The sequence below is a fragment of the Charadrius vociferus genome, unplaced genomic scaffold (assembly GCF_000708025.1).
Source record: "Charadrius vociferus isolate BGI_N301 unplaced genomic scaffold, ASM70802v2 scaffold201, whole genome shotgun sequence".
Taxonomy (NCBI): Eukaryota; Metazoa; Chordata; class Aves; order Charadriiformes; family Charadriidae; genus Charadrius; species Charadrius vociferus.
Window position 1 is genome coordinate 1,957,852 of NW_009646936.1, and position 20,897 is coordinate 1,978,748.

A 20,897-nucleotide genomic window follows, 5' to 3' on the forward strand; every position below is an offset into this window, starting at 1 on the left:
GCAGGAGTTACTTAAATTATGTTCTTGTTCAATAGCATGTCTAAAATGTCTTTAAAAGACTTGACTCAGAGGTTGTGAAGCTTTACTGTACAGCTGTTTCTGAATAATGTATAGACTGTATTGTTCACATAAATATTCAAGTCTCATTTTTTTTTCCCCTAGGTACTTCAAGATCACCTTCTGAAAGAAACACCTGATACGCTCAGTGACCCCCAGTATGTTAGCCTGCTTTAATGTATATGGTATAAATCTTGGTCTGTATTGTGTTCTCCGTCCCTGGAGGTAGTGGATTTAGTTTTGTTTCAAGAGACAGAATAGTTATTTGAGTCCAGATCCCAGCAACTTTATTTGGGACTGAAGTATAAATTTTTTTTTTAAAGTGTTACCAGTTGCCTAATTCTTGTTTCAGCTCTTTTAGGAGTAGCACTTTCGAATAGTTGGAAAATGAGATGACTTGAAACTCTCTTTTTCTAACAATAATGTAATTTGGTAACCTATGGAAAGTTTACATGTTCACATTGCTGGCATATGAAATCAAAAGTACACAGAAAAACTGCAGACAGCTTAGTTTAGACAGTTTAGAAGAGCTTGAGAAGCCTACTGATTTATTTATGGTTCACTTTAATTTTTTTTGGTTTGTTTTGTTTTCTGAGGACTGTACCAGAGGAAGAAAGGGAAGCCAAATTTTTCCGGATTCTGACCTGTTCCTTGTTAGCTTTAAAAAAATTGCTTAGCATGCTGCCAAAGAAAGAGATGCATTCATTGGAGGAAAAGTTAATGTCACTTCTGTCCCAAAACAAATTTTGGAAATACAGCAAACACAGCATGCCACAGGTGACTTTTTTATTTCTCCTTTATTCTGATTGTTTTTAGTTAAAGATTATACACTGAACCTAAGCAAGTATTAATTGCTTGTATTGTACAAGAATGAACTTTGTACTTTGCTGAATTATGTTTGAAACAGCCTTCACATTTCTAGGCCTTCAATAGACAACACTGGTCTAAAATTTGCCCAGTAGGCTAATTTGTTATTTCCATGTCACCATCATCTACTACTTGGCAATCTGCTGTCATTTCAAATTCATGTAAAAGATACAAACTGTGTCAGCTTACTGGGTGTGTTCTTAGTGCTTTTGGATTTTCATTTTTTTAAACCATTTTATTGGTCTTTGGTCTGCTAAGACCAATAGTGAATACTAATGAATTGATTCTGGTAGTATTTGGTTTAAAAGTTTTAAGGTGCTTTTGGGATAATGTGCCTTTTAGAGAAGTATATTAAATTTTTTTATAAGCATTTTATCACTAAACAAATTAAAATATTAAACAGGCTTATCAAAGAATTTCTTTATTTTTCTTTGCTGATGTGATAAAATATGGGGACCATATGTTTTAAGTTACGGTGACTTTAAAAGGAATGGTATAAATGGTGTGTAGAGACAAAATGTTGTCATTTGACTAAAATTTTGTTTTTCTGTGGCCTGTGTCAGGTTCGCTCAGCTTTCTTTGAGCTGGCTTCTGCTTTTTGCCAGTATTTGCCTGAGCTGGTGAAAACTGAAGCACCAAGAATTTGTCCTGCTGTTCTTCTCAGCATTGATGACAGTGATGCAGTGGTGTGTCCTGCTCTTTGGGAAGCTGTACTTTATGCTATTGCCACTGTTGAGGTAATGTGGGAAACCTAAGGGGCAGATATTTTACTCAAATTTAACTTTTCACCAAGTGCCATTGTTCTCTGTGTAGAATTAGGAAAAACAGCTCTGCTGGGTTTTCTTTATGATTAATGACATGAACTTATCAATACTACATGCTCCGTCTTCTTCCTTAGGGTTTTAGTGTAACTTTCAAATATATTGTATCCAGCTTGTTTGAAAATCAGAGTTGTTTTATAAGTTTAATTAAATTAACTTGATTCCCTTTGATTAAAAATACTTAAGACCTTTTTCTTTGTTAAAGACAGTTACAAAAATGACTTGCAGTGCATTTTTGGTTTGTTTGTTTCCCCTTCTAATTTAATACTTGGTTCTATAACTTTTTTTTTTCTTTTTAATTTTAAGTGAAATACCAGCTTTAAATTTATTAGCAGGATGAGTGGAGTTGCCAGAGACTGGGATGCTTTGAGGGTTTAATGCTGCAGATGTCTTTTGTAACTGCTGGTATAAACTGAGAATTTATAGGGGAAAAAAAAAATCTTTGTTTAGCTTGCTATAAATATAGGTATCTGGAACTATGATAAATCAGATCAGATGACAAAACACTTTCGGGTTTGGGGAGAAAATGCCAAGTTATTTTGTAATAATCAGAAGATTTTTGGGGGGAGTTTTGAAGTTAGTGATGCTTCTAAAGATGGGATTTTGAAATCATTGCTTATTCTTGATAAAAAGAACTCAGAATTAAATATACAACAAGTTACAATAATGATTTTTATGAAGCATCCTTAAAGCATTATTAAAGAGAAGTCTTTAAGTGCAGTTTGCTAAAAAGGAAGGTCCATTGATTTTTAAACAATACAGAAACACTTTTATCACATTAGCTTCTTAAATTCACAAGCTGAAATAGGGAGGAAGTGATTTTTAAAAATACTGGCAAGTGAATTTAGATTTTACAGTAGCTTAGTTCAACTATAACATACGGAGGTAGATTAAATGTCTAGCTTGGGAGTTATTTCAAGGCAACATATTCTCATTTAATTTACAATAAGTATATTTCTTTCTGTAGGACTGTTGGAGTCATGTAAATGCCAGAAAGGGAGTTCTACCAAAGCTATGGACAGTGCTTCGAGAAGGTGGACGAGGACTAGCTACCGTTATATACCCAAATCTCTTGCCATTCATTAGCAAGGTACCTCCTGGCATTGCAGAACCAAAGCTGGAATATTTCAGAACTTTTTTCAGCTCTATAATTCAAGGGTATGAACCACAAATTTATTTATTTGAAGTCAGTCTCTTTTACATTTGAGAATAGGAGAACTAATCTTCTTTAAGCATTCAAAGATAAGTAATGTATCATTTGGCTTGAGGATATTTAAATATGCATTAATTGTTTATTTGAGAAAAGACAATTTTCTCTATGATATTTGAAAACCGTATTTTTGAAATACTTCTAAATCTCCAAAACTAGAGTCAGTCCCTTGTGGCTGTCCCGGTCTTCTTAAACCTTCAGCCTTCTTTTTGTTTTTTCTTACATCTTCCTTACCTAAAGCATTCTTACCTTTCCTTGTCAAAGCTTCGTGTTTATTCCATGATAAGTTTTAAAATGGGAAATTAGTTTACAATTAAGAATGGCTTTGAAGATATCAGTGTCTTCTTGCCAGTGTGTAATTATTACAGAGGTTATTGGGGATTAGCATTGTGATTGTGAAATTTCCTATATGCAGGAACTTTAATTCTTATGATACTGATTTATAAAGGGTTGAAGCTCTAATTTTGTGCCTTTAAAATACATCAAAACCAACTTTCTGTCAACTCTGATTTAAATAGATGCATGTGCATAGTGTATGCAAAAGCATATAAGTTATTTTTTGAAAGACTAAAATGTAACTTATTGAAACAAAAATCAATTCTTGATTGATGTTGGCATGGCCATTAGCAGAACTCTTGGAGAAAAGAGCTATCTATGGGTTGGATTTGAAAACTGTATAGAATTTTATTACAAGTAGTAAAATGGTTGTAATATTTGTCTGGTAATTTGTCTGGTCTAATTTTCATTTAAAAGCAAACAAATCACAGTTGTTCAGACTGAAACTGGCTATACTGCAACTGTCTTGGTGGCTTTTTTTTTTCTTGTTTGTCTGTAGTGACAGAAGGTGACACCTCAACCTCTGTGGTGTGTTTAGAAAATTGCAAAGGAATTTTGACAGACAGCTGAAACAGTATCTAGTCAAGGACAGTGCCTGTTTTCTCTATTTACACAGATAATTTTATGTATGCTAAAACTAGATGAAAAAGTTATTTTAATGTAAGTTATATTAAATGCCTGGATTTATTGTTTTGACGCTTTAAATAGGTCCTGTTGAACTTGTTTTAATCTGACTTCTATCAATGATTCTATGATTCTGTATTCTCATACTGGTGTTGTCTGGATAAGAACAATGTAAGCAAGGTTACATTCACTACATACATACTGGATTTCTCAGAAGCATGGATGACTGAGTGTGCCCTCCCTCTGATGTTGACTTTCAACAGGTTGTCAAGTGAGCGAGCAATAGCCAGCCCTTCAGAAAGTTCAGCAATTATAATTGCATTTATGGAATGTCTGCGCTTTGCCGTACTACAGAAAATAGATGAAAAGGATGACCAAAGACAAATTCATCAAATGCTTATATATGACCAGGTATTTATTAAAATAGTTAATATTGTTGTGTGTACATTTAATAATTCAAAGTTAAAGAAAAACATAAATTTCTGTGAGGATTCTCTGCTGAAAGTTTCACTAGATCTTATGGAAAAAGTAATCTTACTGAATTTAATCAATTTTTTCCTTCCTATAAAATCATGCCTTTTACTGTGCAGTTTAAATTATTTTTTAAAAAAAAAAAAAAATCCCTCTCTGTATGTTTTTATTAAGTGTTCAAGCGTGAGTAATTCTGATGTTTTTGGAATTGCTTCTGGAATATTTTTCAAAATTATAGAATTTACTGGTATTATAAAGAATGAAATGATCATCTAGTTGGATCGCTGTTCTTTAATAATTGTTTTTGTCTTTATAGCTAATTCCGCTTACTGATGCTGTACTTAAGGAGCCCAGGTTACAAAACGGACCGTTATTTTATCAAATAGCAGAAACACTGAGCTCCTGGGAAGCTAAAGCAGAACTCTCCAATGATGACAGCACAGATGAAGTTTTCCAGAAACTGTTGTCAAATTTTTGGGACCATCTTTTAAAAAAGTGTGTACTTCATGTTGATACGTTGGATGCTGATGAGAAGTTGTTATTTGCCATATCTGGTATGCTAGAAATTCTTCAGAATCCAAAGAGTGCTACAAAACCAAACAACAGAAAATCTCTAAAAATCAGATTTACAGATGAGGACGAGTTTGAAAGAAACACAGAGAATGGAAAGCTCACAGAAGTGAGGAACAGTGACTTTGAAATACAGGCTGACTTGCAGCACAGTTCACTTCTAAGGAAAGAACCTTTAGAAAATTTAGTCTGTAACCTTGCTGAACTGAGTATTGTGTATATCAATGAACAGAAGTCAGAACAGCATTTGAAATTTCTCTCTGCCCTGCTCAACTCTTTTTCTTCAAACAGAGTTTTTCAAGTACTTTTAGAGCAGGGAAATGATGGAAGCTCTGCTCAAGCTGAATCCCAAAACAAAATTAAAACTCATCATGAAAGTCAATCTGTACAATTTCTGTATATGAATTTAATAACTTGGCTGAAAGAAGACTGGAGGAAAGACACCCATTTTCTGGTTGATATTTTGTACAGCGTGCTCAATTGTTGCAACAGTAATGATGAAAGGAAAATAATTCTTGATGATTTAACAAAGGTATGACTCTTGTACATTTTGTTATTAGTTTTTAACAAAGTGACTACTCTTTTTGCAGGCTGTGGTGGCTAATCATTTTATTTTGGGCCTGGGAATGGAAGATATTCTACATGAACTTGGATCGGTTCATTGTTAAGGAAGGTAGATTTAGGAAAGGTTGACATGACCAGTGTTGGGATGAAAGGTTATAGCGCATATCCCTTTCTATAGAGTATAAATCATTAAAAGAAAAGTAACATCAGAATTTCTCTGTTCTTGCTTCTCTATACAGCCTGCTTTTATACTAATCGTCAATGGCCTTTCGTATAAATACGGTCCCTTATTGATCTATGCAGTAGAAAAAGACTTGAAAGCCAAAAATAACATAATAACTAACTTTGTTACTGAAATTTAACAACTTCTGCTTATCCCCTGCAGAAAGCAAAGTTGTAAAACGGGCAGTGAAAATGGTATTAAATGCTTCCTATTCAGCAAAGTATCTGTTAAATATTGTTGAATTTTTTTGTCTTTTCAGATGGATCTGAAATGGATTATTTTTCTCCAGATAATTCAAAAGGTACCTCTTAAGATTTTTGTGTTCTTGTTTTGCATGGTTTTGAATATTTCCTTGGTGTTAGCTGTGAGAATTACACGTGTTTGATTGACTTTTTATTTAAGTAGTGATAATTTCCACAGTTTGAAAATCTTGTAGTGATAGTTTCAGAGCGTTGTTTGTTTTAACTGCATTTAAATCTGGGGACAGTCTTAGAAATGAAATGATGATACCAAAACAAAAGCATCTTTGTCCTTTCTGGTTTTGGTCAGTTTGCTCTTTGAGCCGGGGGATTCCTGATTTGTTTCTGGTCATCCTTTCTAAGCTAGAGAGAGTGGAGTTGGGTATGAGACCAATAATTTAAATGATTTCTTGTATCATCATGCTTGCAAGGAAAACATAGTATACCATTTTTTTCACACGGGACATTGCAAGACTGACATTTAAGTGATTGCCTGGGATGAAATATGAAGTGTATTACAGTAACTCATAGCACTTGATTTACAATCCAGTGTGTTAACCATAATATCTTTCTTCACAGATACAGTGTATTTTAGGAATCCTCAGTTTTTACGATTTTGTAACTTATAATGGCTTATCACCAAAATAATGTTTTTCTGACTTGTGATCTTCCATTTCTTTTTAGAGAAATTCAGATGCTGTAAATAGATTTTATGTTGTAAATAGATCTTATTTCAGCCAGCCTGGTCATCCAAAAGTTATCTTTCTAACTCCAGTGTAGGTATTCCCTGGACTTTATAGTTGGAGAAAAGAAAAAAGAAGAGCTTTCAGAAGGTGACTTGTTTCACTCTAAAGTAGAGGTCTGGCCTAGCTATAAGTTGCTGTTCCTTACCAAAAAGAAAGTTGGGGGATTGTTGTAGACATAAACACCTAGAAACTTACTGTTTATTACAGATTATATGATTCCCACTGTGTGTGTGCAGGGTTGACATATTAATCTTATGCTTAGTTAGTAATAAAAATTAATACCCTCAAAATATTATTAGAATTATTTTCTTGTGATTCAGGCATGCTCAAGCACAACAAAACTTTCCTTAGTGTCTGACTGGCTGAAAGGAGATACGCTTGGAGAAAAACTTGTAATGCTGGCAGATGATCTGTGTCACCTGGGTTTAAAACCTATAGCGGCTTCATCAGAATCATCCTCTTCAGAAAGGTGGACCCTCCTGAGCTTAGTGTTGTCACAACACATTAAAAATGGTAAGCATATTTATTCCTTGGAGTTTATGAAGTGTAAATACTGCACTTATGCTTTGTAGAAGGTTGAAAGGAGTCTGAGATCTCCCAGCATACTTAATTTGTAACATCTAGGCCCTTTTCTGGTTGTTGTTGGGGTTTGTTTTTGTTGTTGTTGTTGTGGTTTGTTTTTGTTGCTTTTTTGTTTATTTTTGGGGTGGTGGTTTTGTTTGTTTTTTGTTTTTTTTAACCTCACCAATTAACCATGTCCAGTTGAGTTTTGTAAACACTAACTTACGCAGCTACATTGCATTTTTTTGGGTCTGTGTTGCTAAACAAAAGTCACTGTTTAAAGAACAGATTCAGATTTGCAAGTCTGGAAAACTTATGGAAAATTTAAGTAAGTTTGATTTATTAGCGGATGGGCTGTAAAATAATACTAGTTTTTAAACCATACCATCTGAAATTTATCTTCAAAACTAGAATATCAAAAATCAATGGTTATGGACCCATGTGGGCATTCATAATGCCTTGTTTACAGTGCCTGTGAACTGCTTTGAGCCATTTTCACTTAGATTCCTGTGTTTGAAAAATTGTGTGCGCTTACGCTGTATATATAATCTATTTTTTATCAATAACATCCGGTTTCATTTCTTCCTTGCATTTTATGGTGTCTGTGGCATAGACTTCTAGTGGAGTACAATTTTCTTGATGTTTTCCATGTAAACTTGTCGTTTGTGTTTTGTTAAACTCAGCATTTGGTTTGAAACCTGAGGTCACATACTTCAGTTTATCTGAATGCTGGGCACATTTGTGGTGCTTTCCAGTTTCAAAGATGCGCATGACAAGTTGACTGCAGTAAATGTTCATAGACAGTGCATCTTGAACATGTTGTAAGATTGTTATTTCTGTTACTGGAAGTTTTCATGTAGAGGAGCATTCCCTCTCTCCAGAGAGAGTTTGGCAATCTTGCTCAGCAGTGTCCTAGGGCCGATTGTCCAGTGACTTCGCTTTTTGGCTCTAGAGCTGGAGGTATTGCTGAACTCGGGTATTATGCTGGGTGCTGTGTGATCTGTTTTTAATGCATATTGGATGAAGTTTAGGAGATGTTCGGGAGCTATGGTTTTTCTGGATGTGGTGATTACAGCCCACTGTAGAAAATCAGGTTTGTGACCATCTGTGGAACCTGAAGATGCGCAAGTCCATGGGACCTGATGAGATTCATCCACAGGTCTGGAGGGAACTGGTGGATGAAGCTTCTAAGCCCCTATCCGTCATATTTGAGAAGTTGTGGCAGTCCAGTGAAATTCCCACTGACTGGAAAACTCCCATTTTTAAAAAGGGAAAAAAGAAAGACATGGGGAACTATGGGCCGGTCAGTCTCACCTTTGTGCCCAGCAAGATCATGGAGCCAGATCCTCCTGGAAACTCTGCTAAGGCACATGGGAAATAAAAAGGTGATTGGTGACAGCCAACATGGCTTTATTAAGGGCAAATCGTGCCTGAAAAATTTGATGGCCTTCTACGCCGGGGTTACAGCATTGGTGGATAAGGGAGGATCAACTGACATCATCTACCTGGACTTTTGCAAGTCCTGCATGACATGCTTGTCTCTAAATTGGAGAGGCATGGATTTGATGGATGGATTACTCGGTGGATAAGGAATTGGCTGGATGGCCGCACTCAAAGAGTTGCAGTCAATGGCTTGATGTCCAAGTGGCCACCAGTGACAAGTGGTGTTCCTCAGGGGTCAGCAGAAAAAGGGGAAAAAGTATAAATGCTGAAAGAATGATAATTGTTTCTGATACATTATTCGGACAAATCAAAACTGAAACTTCAGGGAGCTGTAGTAGTGTGTTGTGATACTGAATGATTAACTGATACAGTTACAACTGAATTTCAATACCAATAAATATTAAAACTATACACAGTAAGAACATAATTGTAACTGTATCTATTCAACGGTAGGCTCTGTGCTGTTAAAACTCAGAAAAGAGATCTTCAGTTATTGTGATGGTTCCCTGTAAGTGGCAGGTTGGTGCTCAGCAATAAAAAAGGAATACAGGTTATTAGGAGCTGCTGTGAAAAGAACAGAGGACAAATGAAAATTATTACAGCATTGATTTATCAATATCGTGAATACTGCCTGTATTTTTGGTCACTGCAATATTCTTGTTCACCTATATGCTTTGGAAAAAAGCGTGATAGAATTAGAATATGCCCAAAGAAAGATGGTTAGGCAAATGCAGTAGCTTCTGGTTGTAGGGGCAATAAAACAGACTAGAATTTTTCAGCTTGCAATGAAAGTGATTTGGGGATGAGGTTATGGTAAAGAGCCATACAATCATAATTTATATGGGAAAATAAAATAAGAATAAATTTTTCATTGTTTCTTTAAATGGAAGAACCTGAGGTTGCTTACAGATGTTTAGATAGCAGGCTTGAGGAAAGAGGAAAGTATACTTCTTCATACAGTTCATAATTAAATAATGGAACTCATTGCCACAGGATGCTGTGGACTTGAGGATAAATGGCATTGGCCTATTTCAATCCAGTGGGAAAACAACTAAGTATGTTCTTGGAAGATTGGTCTGATTTGGTTAATTATATGCAGAGGTCCAGGTGTAATCTCTGTTTTTCAGTTGATTACCAGAAGCTAGGAAGGCATAAAAGGGAAAGCGATCCCTCTGCACTTGCTCTATTTTGTATACCTTTTGTCTAAGTTGCTTCGGCTGTTTTAGAGAGAGGATACTTGACAACGTGAAACTTTGGCCAGGTGATCCTAGATGACTGTGGACTAAGAAAGAGAGTTTAGGTATACATTAGACTTCGTTGCACTTTACTAATTTTGAATGCAAAATAAACAAAAACCAAATCAGTACATACTAATACAATGCCTTTGAATGATCGCATTTATCAAGTAATCAAAGCATGCTGTCTTTTTCCTCTCCCCAACAGAATCTTTGATTGGTGAAACTTTTGTTGAAAGGATTATTGATAAACTTCAAGCAGCTCTGTCTAAAGCTAAGGATCTTTCTGAAGCTGGAAATACGGAACCATCAGTATCTTTCATCTGTGATGTAGCCTCAAGCTTTTTCAGCTCAGTTAAAGGGTGTTTACTGATGCCATCCTCAGAAGACTTACTGCTTACTATCTTCCAGTTGTGTGCTCAGAGACAGGATGTTACGCACTTAACAGGTAATTTGGAAAAAGAGCTTCAAACTTTTTTGTAGTTGATGATTACATCTAAATTCTTCTTTTTTTGTGAAACAGATTCAAGTAAATAATAGAATCTCACGTTCACAGACATTGAGCACTTGCAGCTGTAACTGACATGAAAACTTGTGCTTTAATTTATAATGCCAGTAGTTACTACTGAACATCAAGTCCTGTATATCATTACAAGGATTTTAAACTTTTTTGAAGTTAGTATCCCTGTGCTTCAGCTGTCTTTGAGGCTGTGATATTCCACGCTTTCTGGAGTTACATAAATTATTTAAGGTCCATGAAGTACAAAGAATGAACTTTTTTTTTTGTTCATTCTACAATGTGAGGTTCCTATGAAAAAATGTGTGTAATCACTTCATTAAAGATACATACATTTATTCTCAAACCCTTTATATTGGTCATGTTGCTCTGACAAATTGTCACCCGTTTCTATCTTCACCAGCACTTATTTTCAGACTGAGATCCTGATTTATGTTCTTTGAATGCAGAATTTGAGTGAAAAATTGGTATATTAATTTACTGACGTAGATACAAAGAAGGAAATGTTGCAGTGTTGTCGTAGAAGTGAAGTAGGACAACACTAACCTAAAAACCACTGCTGCTTTGCAAATAAGTATCGATGTTGTAAATGTTCAGTATTTTAAAAAGATCTGTCACTTTGAACACCATATGAATATGTTGTAGGAGACAACAGGAACATCACTCTTATTCTCAAATAAAACATTACCTTTGTGTCAGAGTTAATTTAAAATTGCTCTACAACAAGAAACCTGTATATTTGCCCTTGATAGTTATTGCATGTAACCACATAGAAAGAGGATTCTTTTCCTGCTCAAGGACCTTTAGACATGTGATTGTTGCTGTATGCTGTAGGTTGCAATTTGAGTTTACCTGTTAGTGATGGGTTTGCTTGTCTGTTTTTTGTTTGTTTGTTTATTTTCTTTTCCCTACGATAGATTTACTTGTAAGTAAATTAAAACATACTTGGATGTCTGGCGTGAATTCACTTGTGCATCAGCTTCGGAGTACGCAGAAACAGAGTACCTTTTTGCATAAATCTGCACTGTGGGTCAAGAATCAAATTCAGTCTTCCTCTTTGGATGTTAAAAGGTAATTGTGAAGTACATGTCCATTTCATAATATGTTGTTCTCCAAAGCGCACGAGATCAGTGCTATACTGTTCTTTATTTAATTGGCATCTGTGTTACTGGGAGTTTTTTAGCCTGTCGGAGTTGAGAACTGGGGTGTAGAGCATAACTTAAAACACCATTGGTATAGCATGTATATAGCATTGATACAATGTATATAGCATTGTATCAGTGTAAAATGAAACTACTTGCTTTTACTGGATAGTGCCAAACTTGTTTTCAGTGTTTTCTCCTTTTGTCAGCCTTCAGGTTTTGATCTCTGCAGTTAGTGATCTGTTGTCTAAGCTTATGGAAGCTGATGGACAGTCTACCTATCTTGTGGGAGCTTATGTTGAGCATATCACACCAAACAAAACTGAGTGGAGGAAATTGCATGAGTCTCTGTCCACTGAGGTATGAAAGTGAGAATGGACTTGCACGTGGTAGTCAATCTTACCTCAAGTTTCTGCCCCTTAGGGTGATAAGCATTCTTTGTTTTGACATGGCACTGCAGTTACGAATATGCGTATGTCTGCACAATGGTTCTCTTCAGCCTCTTTCCATGACAGAGGACAAAATCCGTGTGTTTATGGCCCCATCCAGTCTTACTGGAGAAAATAAAAAAATCTATGAAATTACCCTTTTCTGCGTGGAACACCAGCAACTTACTTTACAATTAATGAATTTTGTCTGACAGAATATACATTATGAAGATGTTCTTATCTTTAAGTTAATTCTTCTAGAAGATTGATTTTGTGAAAGACACCAATATCTGCAGAGGAACATGATGCGCTATCAACAAAATGCTGACATACATAGTGTGGAGACTGGGGAAGGACATGAATTTCCTTTCCAACCACCAGTCTTCAGTAACCCTGGTATTTGTTGTAAAATATATAGAGTTCTAAAGATACCTATTTATTTCTGAGGCAGCAATGCAATTTCAAGGTACTGCTGTGCATTTAAGTTTTTTAATATGCTGGAGTGAGTTATTTTTTTCATGGTTGTTTTTTAATAATTCTGAATTTTCAAGGTTAAATAGAATATAACTCTTCCATTGATCATTAAAATGTCAATTATTTGTTCATACTCTTCCATGCATATGCTACAGTGGATGCACAAACCTCTTCTGGAAGGAAGGCTTAGTATGAATTGTGAACCTTTGGGATCATGTGTCAAGCTGTGTGGCATAAGTAAACTTCCAGGACATCTGTGTACTTCAGCCTTATTAAGTAAAATGGTGCTGCTTGTACTGGAAAATGGTCTAGTCCATGGAAATGATGATGCTGAAAGAAAGAAAATTGACAACATAAGTAAGTTACAATGGTAAAACTTAAATGAATTTGATTTTATAGTAGTTGCAAATTAATCTGAATTGATAATTAGAAATGAGTAGTTAAAGTTTGGCGTATAGATAGGAGAAATCATCTTTTTACCTTCTGTTGTGTGTGGTGTTGTTTCTTTTGTTTCCTTCAGTTCTCCTTTAAAAGTATAAGTATGCACAAGTAAAGTGTTCATATTTCTGGGGCCTTTTGTGATTATATACATGCCATCTAAACAGAACTTTGAACTTGGAGAAGTTTGAATTTGCAATGAACTTCAAAGTTGTTCCTTGCCAAAACACACGGTGCATTGGCATGACTGGGCAATAGGAACTGTATCCATGCTATCAAATAAATGGCCTGAGTGTTTAGCCATAATTTAAAGACATTTTGAGGCAGCAATTTTTCTTAACTCTAGCAGGTGGAATCTTGTTTCATTTTATTTATTGAATGCTCAAATTCGAGCCAGCATTATCAAATTAACAATTCTGTCTCCAAAACTCTCACTATGATAAGTGTAATTGTTCAGTGTGGGTCTTTGTAAGCTAATGAAGAAACCACATGCTAACTATTGGCATCAAATTTAATTGTTTTTTCTCTGGATTTAGATCTTGATTGCCTTGTCTGCAAGAGATATCTATATTAAAAAAAAAAAAAAGAGAGAGAGAGAATAGGGAGGAGTTAGAGTTCTTGTCATGCTTAATTTGCTTTAAAATTTCCTGAACATCTAGAATAGATTATTGTAGCCTTTTCTTCTCTTGTATTTTGTGAAGCAAAGGCAAGTACCCAGTTCATGCTCTGAAGCACCTGAGATTGCATGTAAATGTAATCTTTTTAATTCATTAAAACCATATTTAAAAAACTCAACAAAACCTTGACGTGAAACTTCTTGGTTACACGCTGAATATATTCAGCAGTTGTAAACAACAGCCTTTGTTTAATTAGTTGCAGAACTGTTGTACTCATTACAATGGATTGAAGAATTAGAGAATCCTCCTCATCTGCTTCTGGAATATCTTCGTATGTTGGAAGAAATGCACATCACATATGAGAAGTTCAGTACCCTTAGTAACACAACTAGCCTTCAGCAAACAATATTTGATAGGTATGTAAGAACAAGTAAAACAACCCTTAGCTCTATATTTTGCATTGTATTAAGTGCCACCATATTGCCTTATGTGTATTCAAACTTCATCTGAATGCTTTTGTTGTGATCTGTGCACCTGTATGTATTAACCAGGTATTTTCTTCTTCTTTGAAGATCAGAGGAACATGGAAGACTCTGGTCCTTAACCATGGCTAAAGTGATCCGTGTGGAAAACACTGTATCCTGTGAGATGAAACAACTTTTTAAGACAACAGAAGGGTATCTTAATACTGCTGCCTATAATATTTTAGGTTATGTTGCAAATATTGATAATATTAAATGATATTGATGAATGACATTTGAAGACTGAAAATGTGGTAGTACGTGTATGTGGTATGTAAAAGTGAAATTCGGTTTAGTATGTGGGATTAGTTACATCATAGGATGTTAGATCATTATGAACCAATTGACATTTTGGTTACTAGTTAAAGTTTTGGGTTTGTTTCATACTTGATGTTTTTCTTGTATGAATAGGTTTCTGCCATTAACAGAGGGAAAATTGCATACGCTTCAGTGTCTATCACCTTTTTTAATTGAGGAAGAAAAGAAAGAACTTGTCTTCCACTGTGTGGCCAAACTTATGACATGCACACCAGCAGAGCTTTCCAGTACTGACGGTGAGGATGTTCTTACCTTAGTTCACTTCGTTAGAATTGAAGAACATTATTTTGCAATAGGGTTTGCTATTAGATAAAATATTTTAACTATATCATTTTTCCTAGAAAGAAATGTCTTCTCAGTTTGCATATTTCTTCTAGACTGTTTGGCTTAGTTTTCTTTTTTATTAAGGAAATACAAGCTATACTGCCTGGTCCAAAACTAGAACTAAAGGATTTAGGCTGATGTTGTTAAAAGAACTTGGAAATTGCTCTCCTTCTTGTTTGGTCTATCTGATTTTAACACATTTGTAAATATCAAAGTTTTCAATTAATCATTTAGGTTTTACACAGCATGCAAAGTATTACTATTGTCAACTGGTCATGATTGTCTTTAGATGCTTTAGCAAGAACTCTTTCACAGTTTATGTATAATTTTTGAGTAGTTCTTCCAGTGCATGGGATATAGTGTGCTGAGTCAGAACCATTGTACGTACACTTTCAGCAGCTTTTGAAAAATTACTTAGAGGTGGTTGAGATGTGTTATAATATTGCTTTGAATATCCTTTAGAAGACCTTTTGTTTTCACAAACTTGTTCTTTTTCAAGAAAACTCTTTGGAAATACTCACACACAGTCCTTCTATGTGTTTGAATTAGGTGTCGTGTAAAAGAAAGAGTTTTCTTGCACATGCTCTTATTAATCAGTCTATATAAAAACTTGAAAGTTGATTTTTGTATTTTTTAATAGGACTGTGCTTACTTAAATTGAAAAAACTATCTTTGGTGATTTTAAACTGTGGACTTCCATCCCTTGGCAGTGTCCAGGTTTTCAGATGAGTTCTTCAAATGGATGTCCTCAAAGTGTGAAAATTTTCATTGGTAATGTCGTGCAGCAATTGAGAGGAATCCTGAATCTTTCTACTGTGGTAGTTTCCCTAACACTCTTTTGACTTAGTTAAGCCTTCCTCGCTTTCTGAGTGAACCAGTGAACCAACTGAATGTGTCTGTGAAACTTTAAACAGAACATGAGAAAAAGAATCCTCACTCCTCCTCTGCTGTAGAGTGCTCTTGTTTGTAACTCTGGTCTGTGCTTTCCTTTCTGCTGCTTCTCATTTTCCTAGGAATTTCTGAGCAGAAAATATACACCCAAATTTTCCCATGAGGTGTGACGTAGGTTGTGGGCTTACCATTCAAGTTTTAATTTTTTTGCAGATCGGGAACGTGCTGGTAAAGTTCTTGTAAATCATTGCACTGCTGCTTAAGTGAAGTAGGTTTTTTGTTTGGTTGTTTTTGCTATGCATAAATAGTACTTTAACTCAGTTTTTTGTCATCATGTTTGGAAAAAATGTTCTCCTACAAATTTAGATACATGCAGTTTTCATTAAAAATGGAAAACAGTTACTAATACAACAGTAGAACTTCACTCTGAAAGTAAAAATTAACATTCTTACAACAATATTGAAATTCACAACTGGCAGTTATATATACTTAATTATCTGTGTAAATTATTGCTTAGCATACTACGTTTTTAGTAGCACAAACAGATTTAAATCTCAGCAGGTATTTTCCCCTTTTTGTTGATTGTATAAACCAACAATAAATCTTATACAAGTTTTTGGTTGGTTTGAGGGCATTTTGGTTTTGGTTTTTTGAAGTTTGGGTTGGGTATAGCATTTTTGATTTAACAATGGCATCTCTGGATTAAGTGTTCAAAGAAAAAAGCTTTGGTATTATCCAAACTATCTTATGATATTAATGTGAAGTTCAAATGAAACAATCCAGTCAATGGGCACACGTTATAATGTTTGTTTTGTCATGATAATTAAGACCTATTGAGTATGATATTATTATTATTATTATGTTATAGGAGCATTTGGGTGCCTTTCCATTTTGAACTCCTGCTTGAATGATAGAAGTATTGATTGTGATCATCTACTACCTGGAATACTAAAGATCATCATATCTTGGAAAAATGATAATGAGGACAGCTTTCTCTTTAGCTGGTGGGTGCAATTTTGAGATAATTTGACTTTTTTTATTTCTAAAACAAGAGTTTAAAAATAAAGTGGTTATTAACTCAAACAAAATCAATTTGTAAGTTACAACCACTGTCCACTGCTCTAATTGTACCTTTTTAAGCCTTTGTAGAACTGCATCCCTCAGTTTAATATACCTGTCTTTAAGTATCTAATAATTCATATTGAAGAAAATTAGCTGGGTGGTTGAAGGCTGGGAAACTAGGAGCTTTTTTAGTGCACGTAGATGTCAACTGTTTTCAAAAGCATTTGGAACTGACCAGCTTTTGTAGGTGTGGCTGGATATTCAGTTCCGAATTCCAATTACTTATTTAGGTAGCAGAAAGAACACTTGGATACCATACCTAAGTGTCTGTTTTTTAAAATTCTGGACCTGAAAATGTAACTTCGAAAGCTTCCAGCAAGGAGTAAAAATATACTAAGGTTCATTTTTCTTGAGTATAGTGAGAAAAATCCAGACAGCAGTCTCAAAATAATGTACACTAATTGGACACTTGAGGGCTTATATTTTAAGTTACTAATTTTAAAAATAACCAATGCAAGAAAAATAATCACTTTACTTAAAATTGCTAAATTTTGTAGTTTATGTATTTATTATTTATTATGTCAAGTATATTACTTGAGTGAATATGTAAATTATACAGTTTTAGGAATCTGTATAACATGCAAATGAGCAAGTAGCTCTGATAGTCTATTTTGTACCTGTTGACTGACTTATTTAGACTTGGCAGGTAACGTAGTATTCTAACTTTGATAGACAGAGTATCAAAAGCACATAGGGCGGAGCCTGGTGCAAGACTTAATTTGTCCTAAGAAGAGGAGTGAAGGTAAGAATATAAATATTTGTGTCTATAACATGAAGATATGTAACCTTTAGTTGTATTTTTATTGCAGCAATCTGCAAGAAACCAGTGCTCAGTTGCTTGGTTTAAACATAGAGATGATCCGCTACCTTCCCTTGCTGCTGAAGCATTCTACAGCTCCTTTGGCCGATAATGAATGGGACTTTATCATGTGCTCCATGCTGGCTTGGTTAGAGGTAATATGAAAGACACTATTACTAATCATTGCATTGCAGCTTTGGATAGGATCCTCCTGATGCCCTCTGAACCTACTGGACTGATGCAAGGGAGGAGGGTTTAAAATAATAGGCTACAAAATAACTCAATTTTTATGACCTTACTGGGCTGTCTGATCGACATTTCATACTAAATCTTTGAAAGCTGTATGTTTAAAAGTTCACCTATCTATTTACAAAGTGGGAAATTGGGTATTGGAATGATACAGTAAAACATTGTAGAAGCTATGCCATATAGCAATTACATTTGAACAAAGATGCATGAGGATTGCCAAGAGGAATGGAAATCAGAGTGGTCCTAATGGTTCTTAGAGTTTAGAACACAATGGTCTTAACAATTTTAACTTTGTTTCATCTAATGTGTGTGCTAACTTTCTAGTGCTTTAGAGTAATGATCAATATTAATAACTACGTACTTGTCATTTCGAAGATAACTTATTTTAAAAAGGATCTCAATAGAAATACATAACTAAGAAAATAAACTTTACCTACCTCATGAATGCTAATGTTGCATCTCTAGTTTTGATGTCCATAGCTTTTTACAATATTTGCTGCATATGGCAGGGACATAGTTATCTCAGCTTAGCAAATATTTGACACAGTGTTAAAAAGAATTGCACAAAATCCTTTTTTTGTTGAACTTTGACAAAAGTCGTGTGTGGCTTAAAAGCACAAGCAGTACTGTATCTCCTGTTTCTTTTTGTACATGAAGATGAAATTATCTCCTCCTTGAAGTAATGCGATGTTTAGTAATGGCATTGGTAATTGGAGAATAATTTTGAAATGTGTCTGCTGTAGGCCTCTGTTGAAAAATAATACCCCTTTAAGACCAAAGTCTAACATGACATATAAAAATTAACTGAATGAAAAGCAGTATCTGCATTTCAATATCTAAATGATCACATGAAACATCCAAATTATATTCTAACGCTGTCAAAAAAACAAGTCAGAGTGAACAGCTGACTACGTCTTTATTAATCAATTAAAAAAACCAATCCCTCACCCTCTAAAGCTTTTTTTTAAAATAATTATAGCACTCTCTGTCACTACACACTTATAAAGGCAGGCTGGAAACTTCCATTTCAGGTTGATTCTTCTTACCTGTGCTGGATGTCTCTCAAAACTGTTGTTTTGTTTTGTTTTTGTTTTGTTTTAATTTAAAAAATCCAAACAACAAACTTGTATGAAAAACTTGTTGCATAGATCAAGTGCTTGGGAATATTTTTAATATTTAAAGATCTTCCTTTTTAGGGAAAACTAGTAAGAATGAAAATAAGGACCTATGTTGTAAGAGAGGAAGTATTCGCCTGATGGCCACTTCAGTTAATTTCCAGTGTACAGTAGTGTATTGCCAATTTCCTTCTGTAATTTGGAGATAAAAGCGCATCATATTGGTACAGCTTTTATGTTTGGGAGAGAAAAGTGAGAGCCCTTCACCTACCAGTTTTGGCTCACTTGGCTGCACGAGTGCTCCAGATAAGCTACAGTTGTGTACATTTCTGCTTGAATCCACTTGGTGGCAGTTTCTTTCTGTCATTATAAAGAAGGTCATATAAGGGAAGCAATCCAGGATTCTAAATGTTGATGAGACTTGGAAATAATTTTCAGCAAGTCTTATTAAAATACAGATTGTATTTTTTAACTTTGTTCTTGTTTCCCCCAAATAATTTTAAAATGGTTTTTGCAATTGAGCCTTCTTTGAATTACATTTTCTGGTATAGACAGGGAATGTGAAACAGGTATTTTAATGCAAATTTATAATTAAGAAATCTTCCTTTTATTGTTTCCTCCTAGACAACAAGTGAAAACCGTTCGCTTTATCATGTCCCACTTGTGCAGATTTTTGCTTGTGTCAGTTGTGACTTGGCATCCGCTCTTAGCGCTTACTTTGAAGCTGCAGCTCCTGAAACTACTGAAAACCTTCCTGTGAACTTGATCAGCGAATGGAAAGAATTCTTTTCTGAAGGAATTCACAATTTGCTGTTACCTTTGTTGGTGAAAGTCACAGGCAAGTATATGGTGAGGAGGGTAACAGTGGTACCTGCCAGGCTATTCTGAAATAGAATTTGATGGGCCGTATTACTAATTTATAGGAATATTATGTCAACATAACTTACAAAAACACTCTTTTGAATACTTATGTGCCAATTAGTAAAGTAACTGCACTTAACATTGTGACTTTTAAGATTAGATGGATTCTGATAAGCAGAGTTTGAGTTGTTTCTAGTAATGCTTGTTTGTGATATCATCCATACGGTCTCTATCACAGCTGGCTTTCTCTATTTTAAACAGGAGAAACCAAAAATGCATCTGAAGGCTCCTTTCAGAACTCTGTGTTAACGTCTTTGGGTGAAGCTCTAACATACATCTCAAAGGACCAGTTGTTAAACCATAAATTGCCAGCGAAGTTTGTTGCAGGCCAGAAGACAAATCTTCCAGATAAACTCCAGACTCTACTAAATACGTTATCTCCGTTGTTGCTTTTCCGAGCTAGACCTGTACAGATTTCAGTCTACCATATGTTGTATAAGTAAGAATCAACAAATTTCTCACTCCCCTCACCTTTCCCTGACCCCACCCCCCTTTTTTTTTTTTTTTAAAAATAATAAAATGCTGTAGAACATGTACTTATAGACGTGTTTAGCAAAGTCATGTTCCATTATGGGAGAAAATCCTTAAGTGGGCAGTTTGTGTTCTGTATTGGAGAACATTATGTAAAGCTATGAATGCTAAATTTAAATGTAAAAGTAGAGTAAATATGTACTGGAATATTTTACTGCAGTACATGAAAATACAATTTTATTTTCTGTTACCACAGTTACATAGATAACAGTATCATAACTGTAAAGCTCTTTATTTCTAGACCCTATTTTAACACTCATAGAATCCTAAAATGTGAGCTGAAATACTCCAGGTTTGATCTGTGTCTGACAGTATCATTAAATAGTATAATCTTTTTCATTTTCACTCGATTAGATAAGAAAATGAAAAAAGTTGATAAAAATAGTATTCTTGTGAACTTTTTGGATATCTCTAATATCAAAAGAGAGAGTACAGAATTTGAAAAATAGTATGTGCATTTGACTGCTTGAAGTGCAGATTGCCAAGCAGATGACTTAAGCGTAAGAAGCTACCATTATGTTTC

General features: G+C 34.8%; 1 protein-coding gene across 1 annotated transcript in view; it reads left to right on the top strand.

The window, feature by feature from the left end:
* Positions 1-20,897, top strand: part of LTN1 (listerin E3 ubiquitin protein ligase 1) — a 36,970-nt gene that overhangs the window by 9,773 nt on the left and 6,300 nt on the right. Inside the window, exons 5-23 of the mRNA XM_009894902.1 lie at positions 163-215; positions 654-834; positions 1,488-1,661; positions 2,713-2,903; positions 4,179-4,326; positions 4,703-5,488; positions 6,003-6,044; positions 7,049-7,241; positions 10,176-10,415; positions 11,402-11,555; positions 11,836-11,986; positions 12,684-12,885; positions 13,840-13,999; positions 14,156-14,260; positions 14,516-14,658; positions 16,506-16,641; positions 17,569-17,713; positions 19,547-19,760; positions 20,045-20,282. Coding sequence (XP_009893204.1) covers positions 163-215; positions 654-834; positions 1,488-1,661; positions 2,713-2,903; positions 4,179-4,326; positions 4,703-5,488; positions 6,003-6,044; positions 7,049-7,241; positions 10,176-10,415; positions 11,402-11,555; positions 11,836-11,986; positions 12,684-12,885; positions 13,840-13,999; positions 14,156-14,260; positions 14,516-14,658; positions 16,506-16,641; positions 17,569-17,713; positions 19,547-19,760; positions 20,045-20,282 — 3,656 coding nt within the window. The remainder of the gene's footprint in view (positions 1-162; positions 216-653; positions 835-1,487; positions 1,662-2,712; positions 2,904-4,178; positions 4,327-4,702; positions 5,489-6,002; positions 6,045-7,048; positions 7,242-10,175; positions 10,416-11,401; positions 11,556-11,835; positions 11,987-12,683; positions 12,886-13,839; positions 14,000-14,155; positions 14,261-14,515; positions 14,659-16,505; positions 16,642-17,568; positions 17,714-19,546; positions 19,761-20,044; positions 20,283-20,897) is intronic.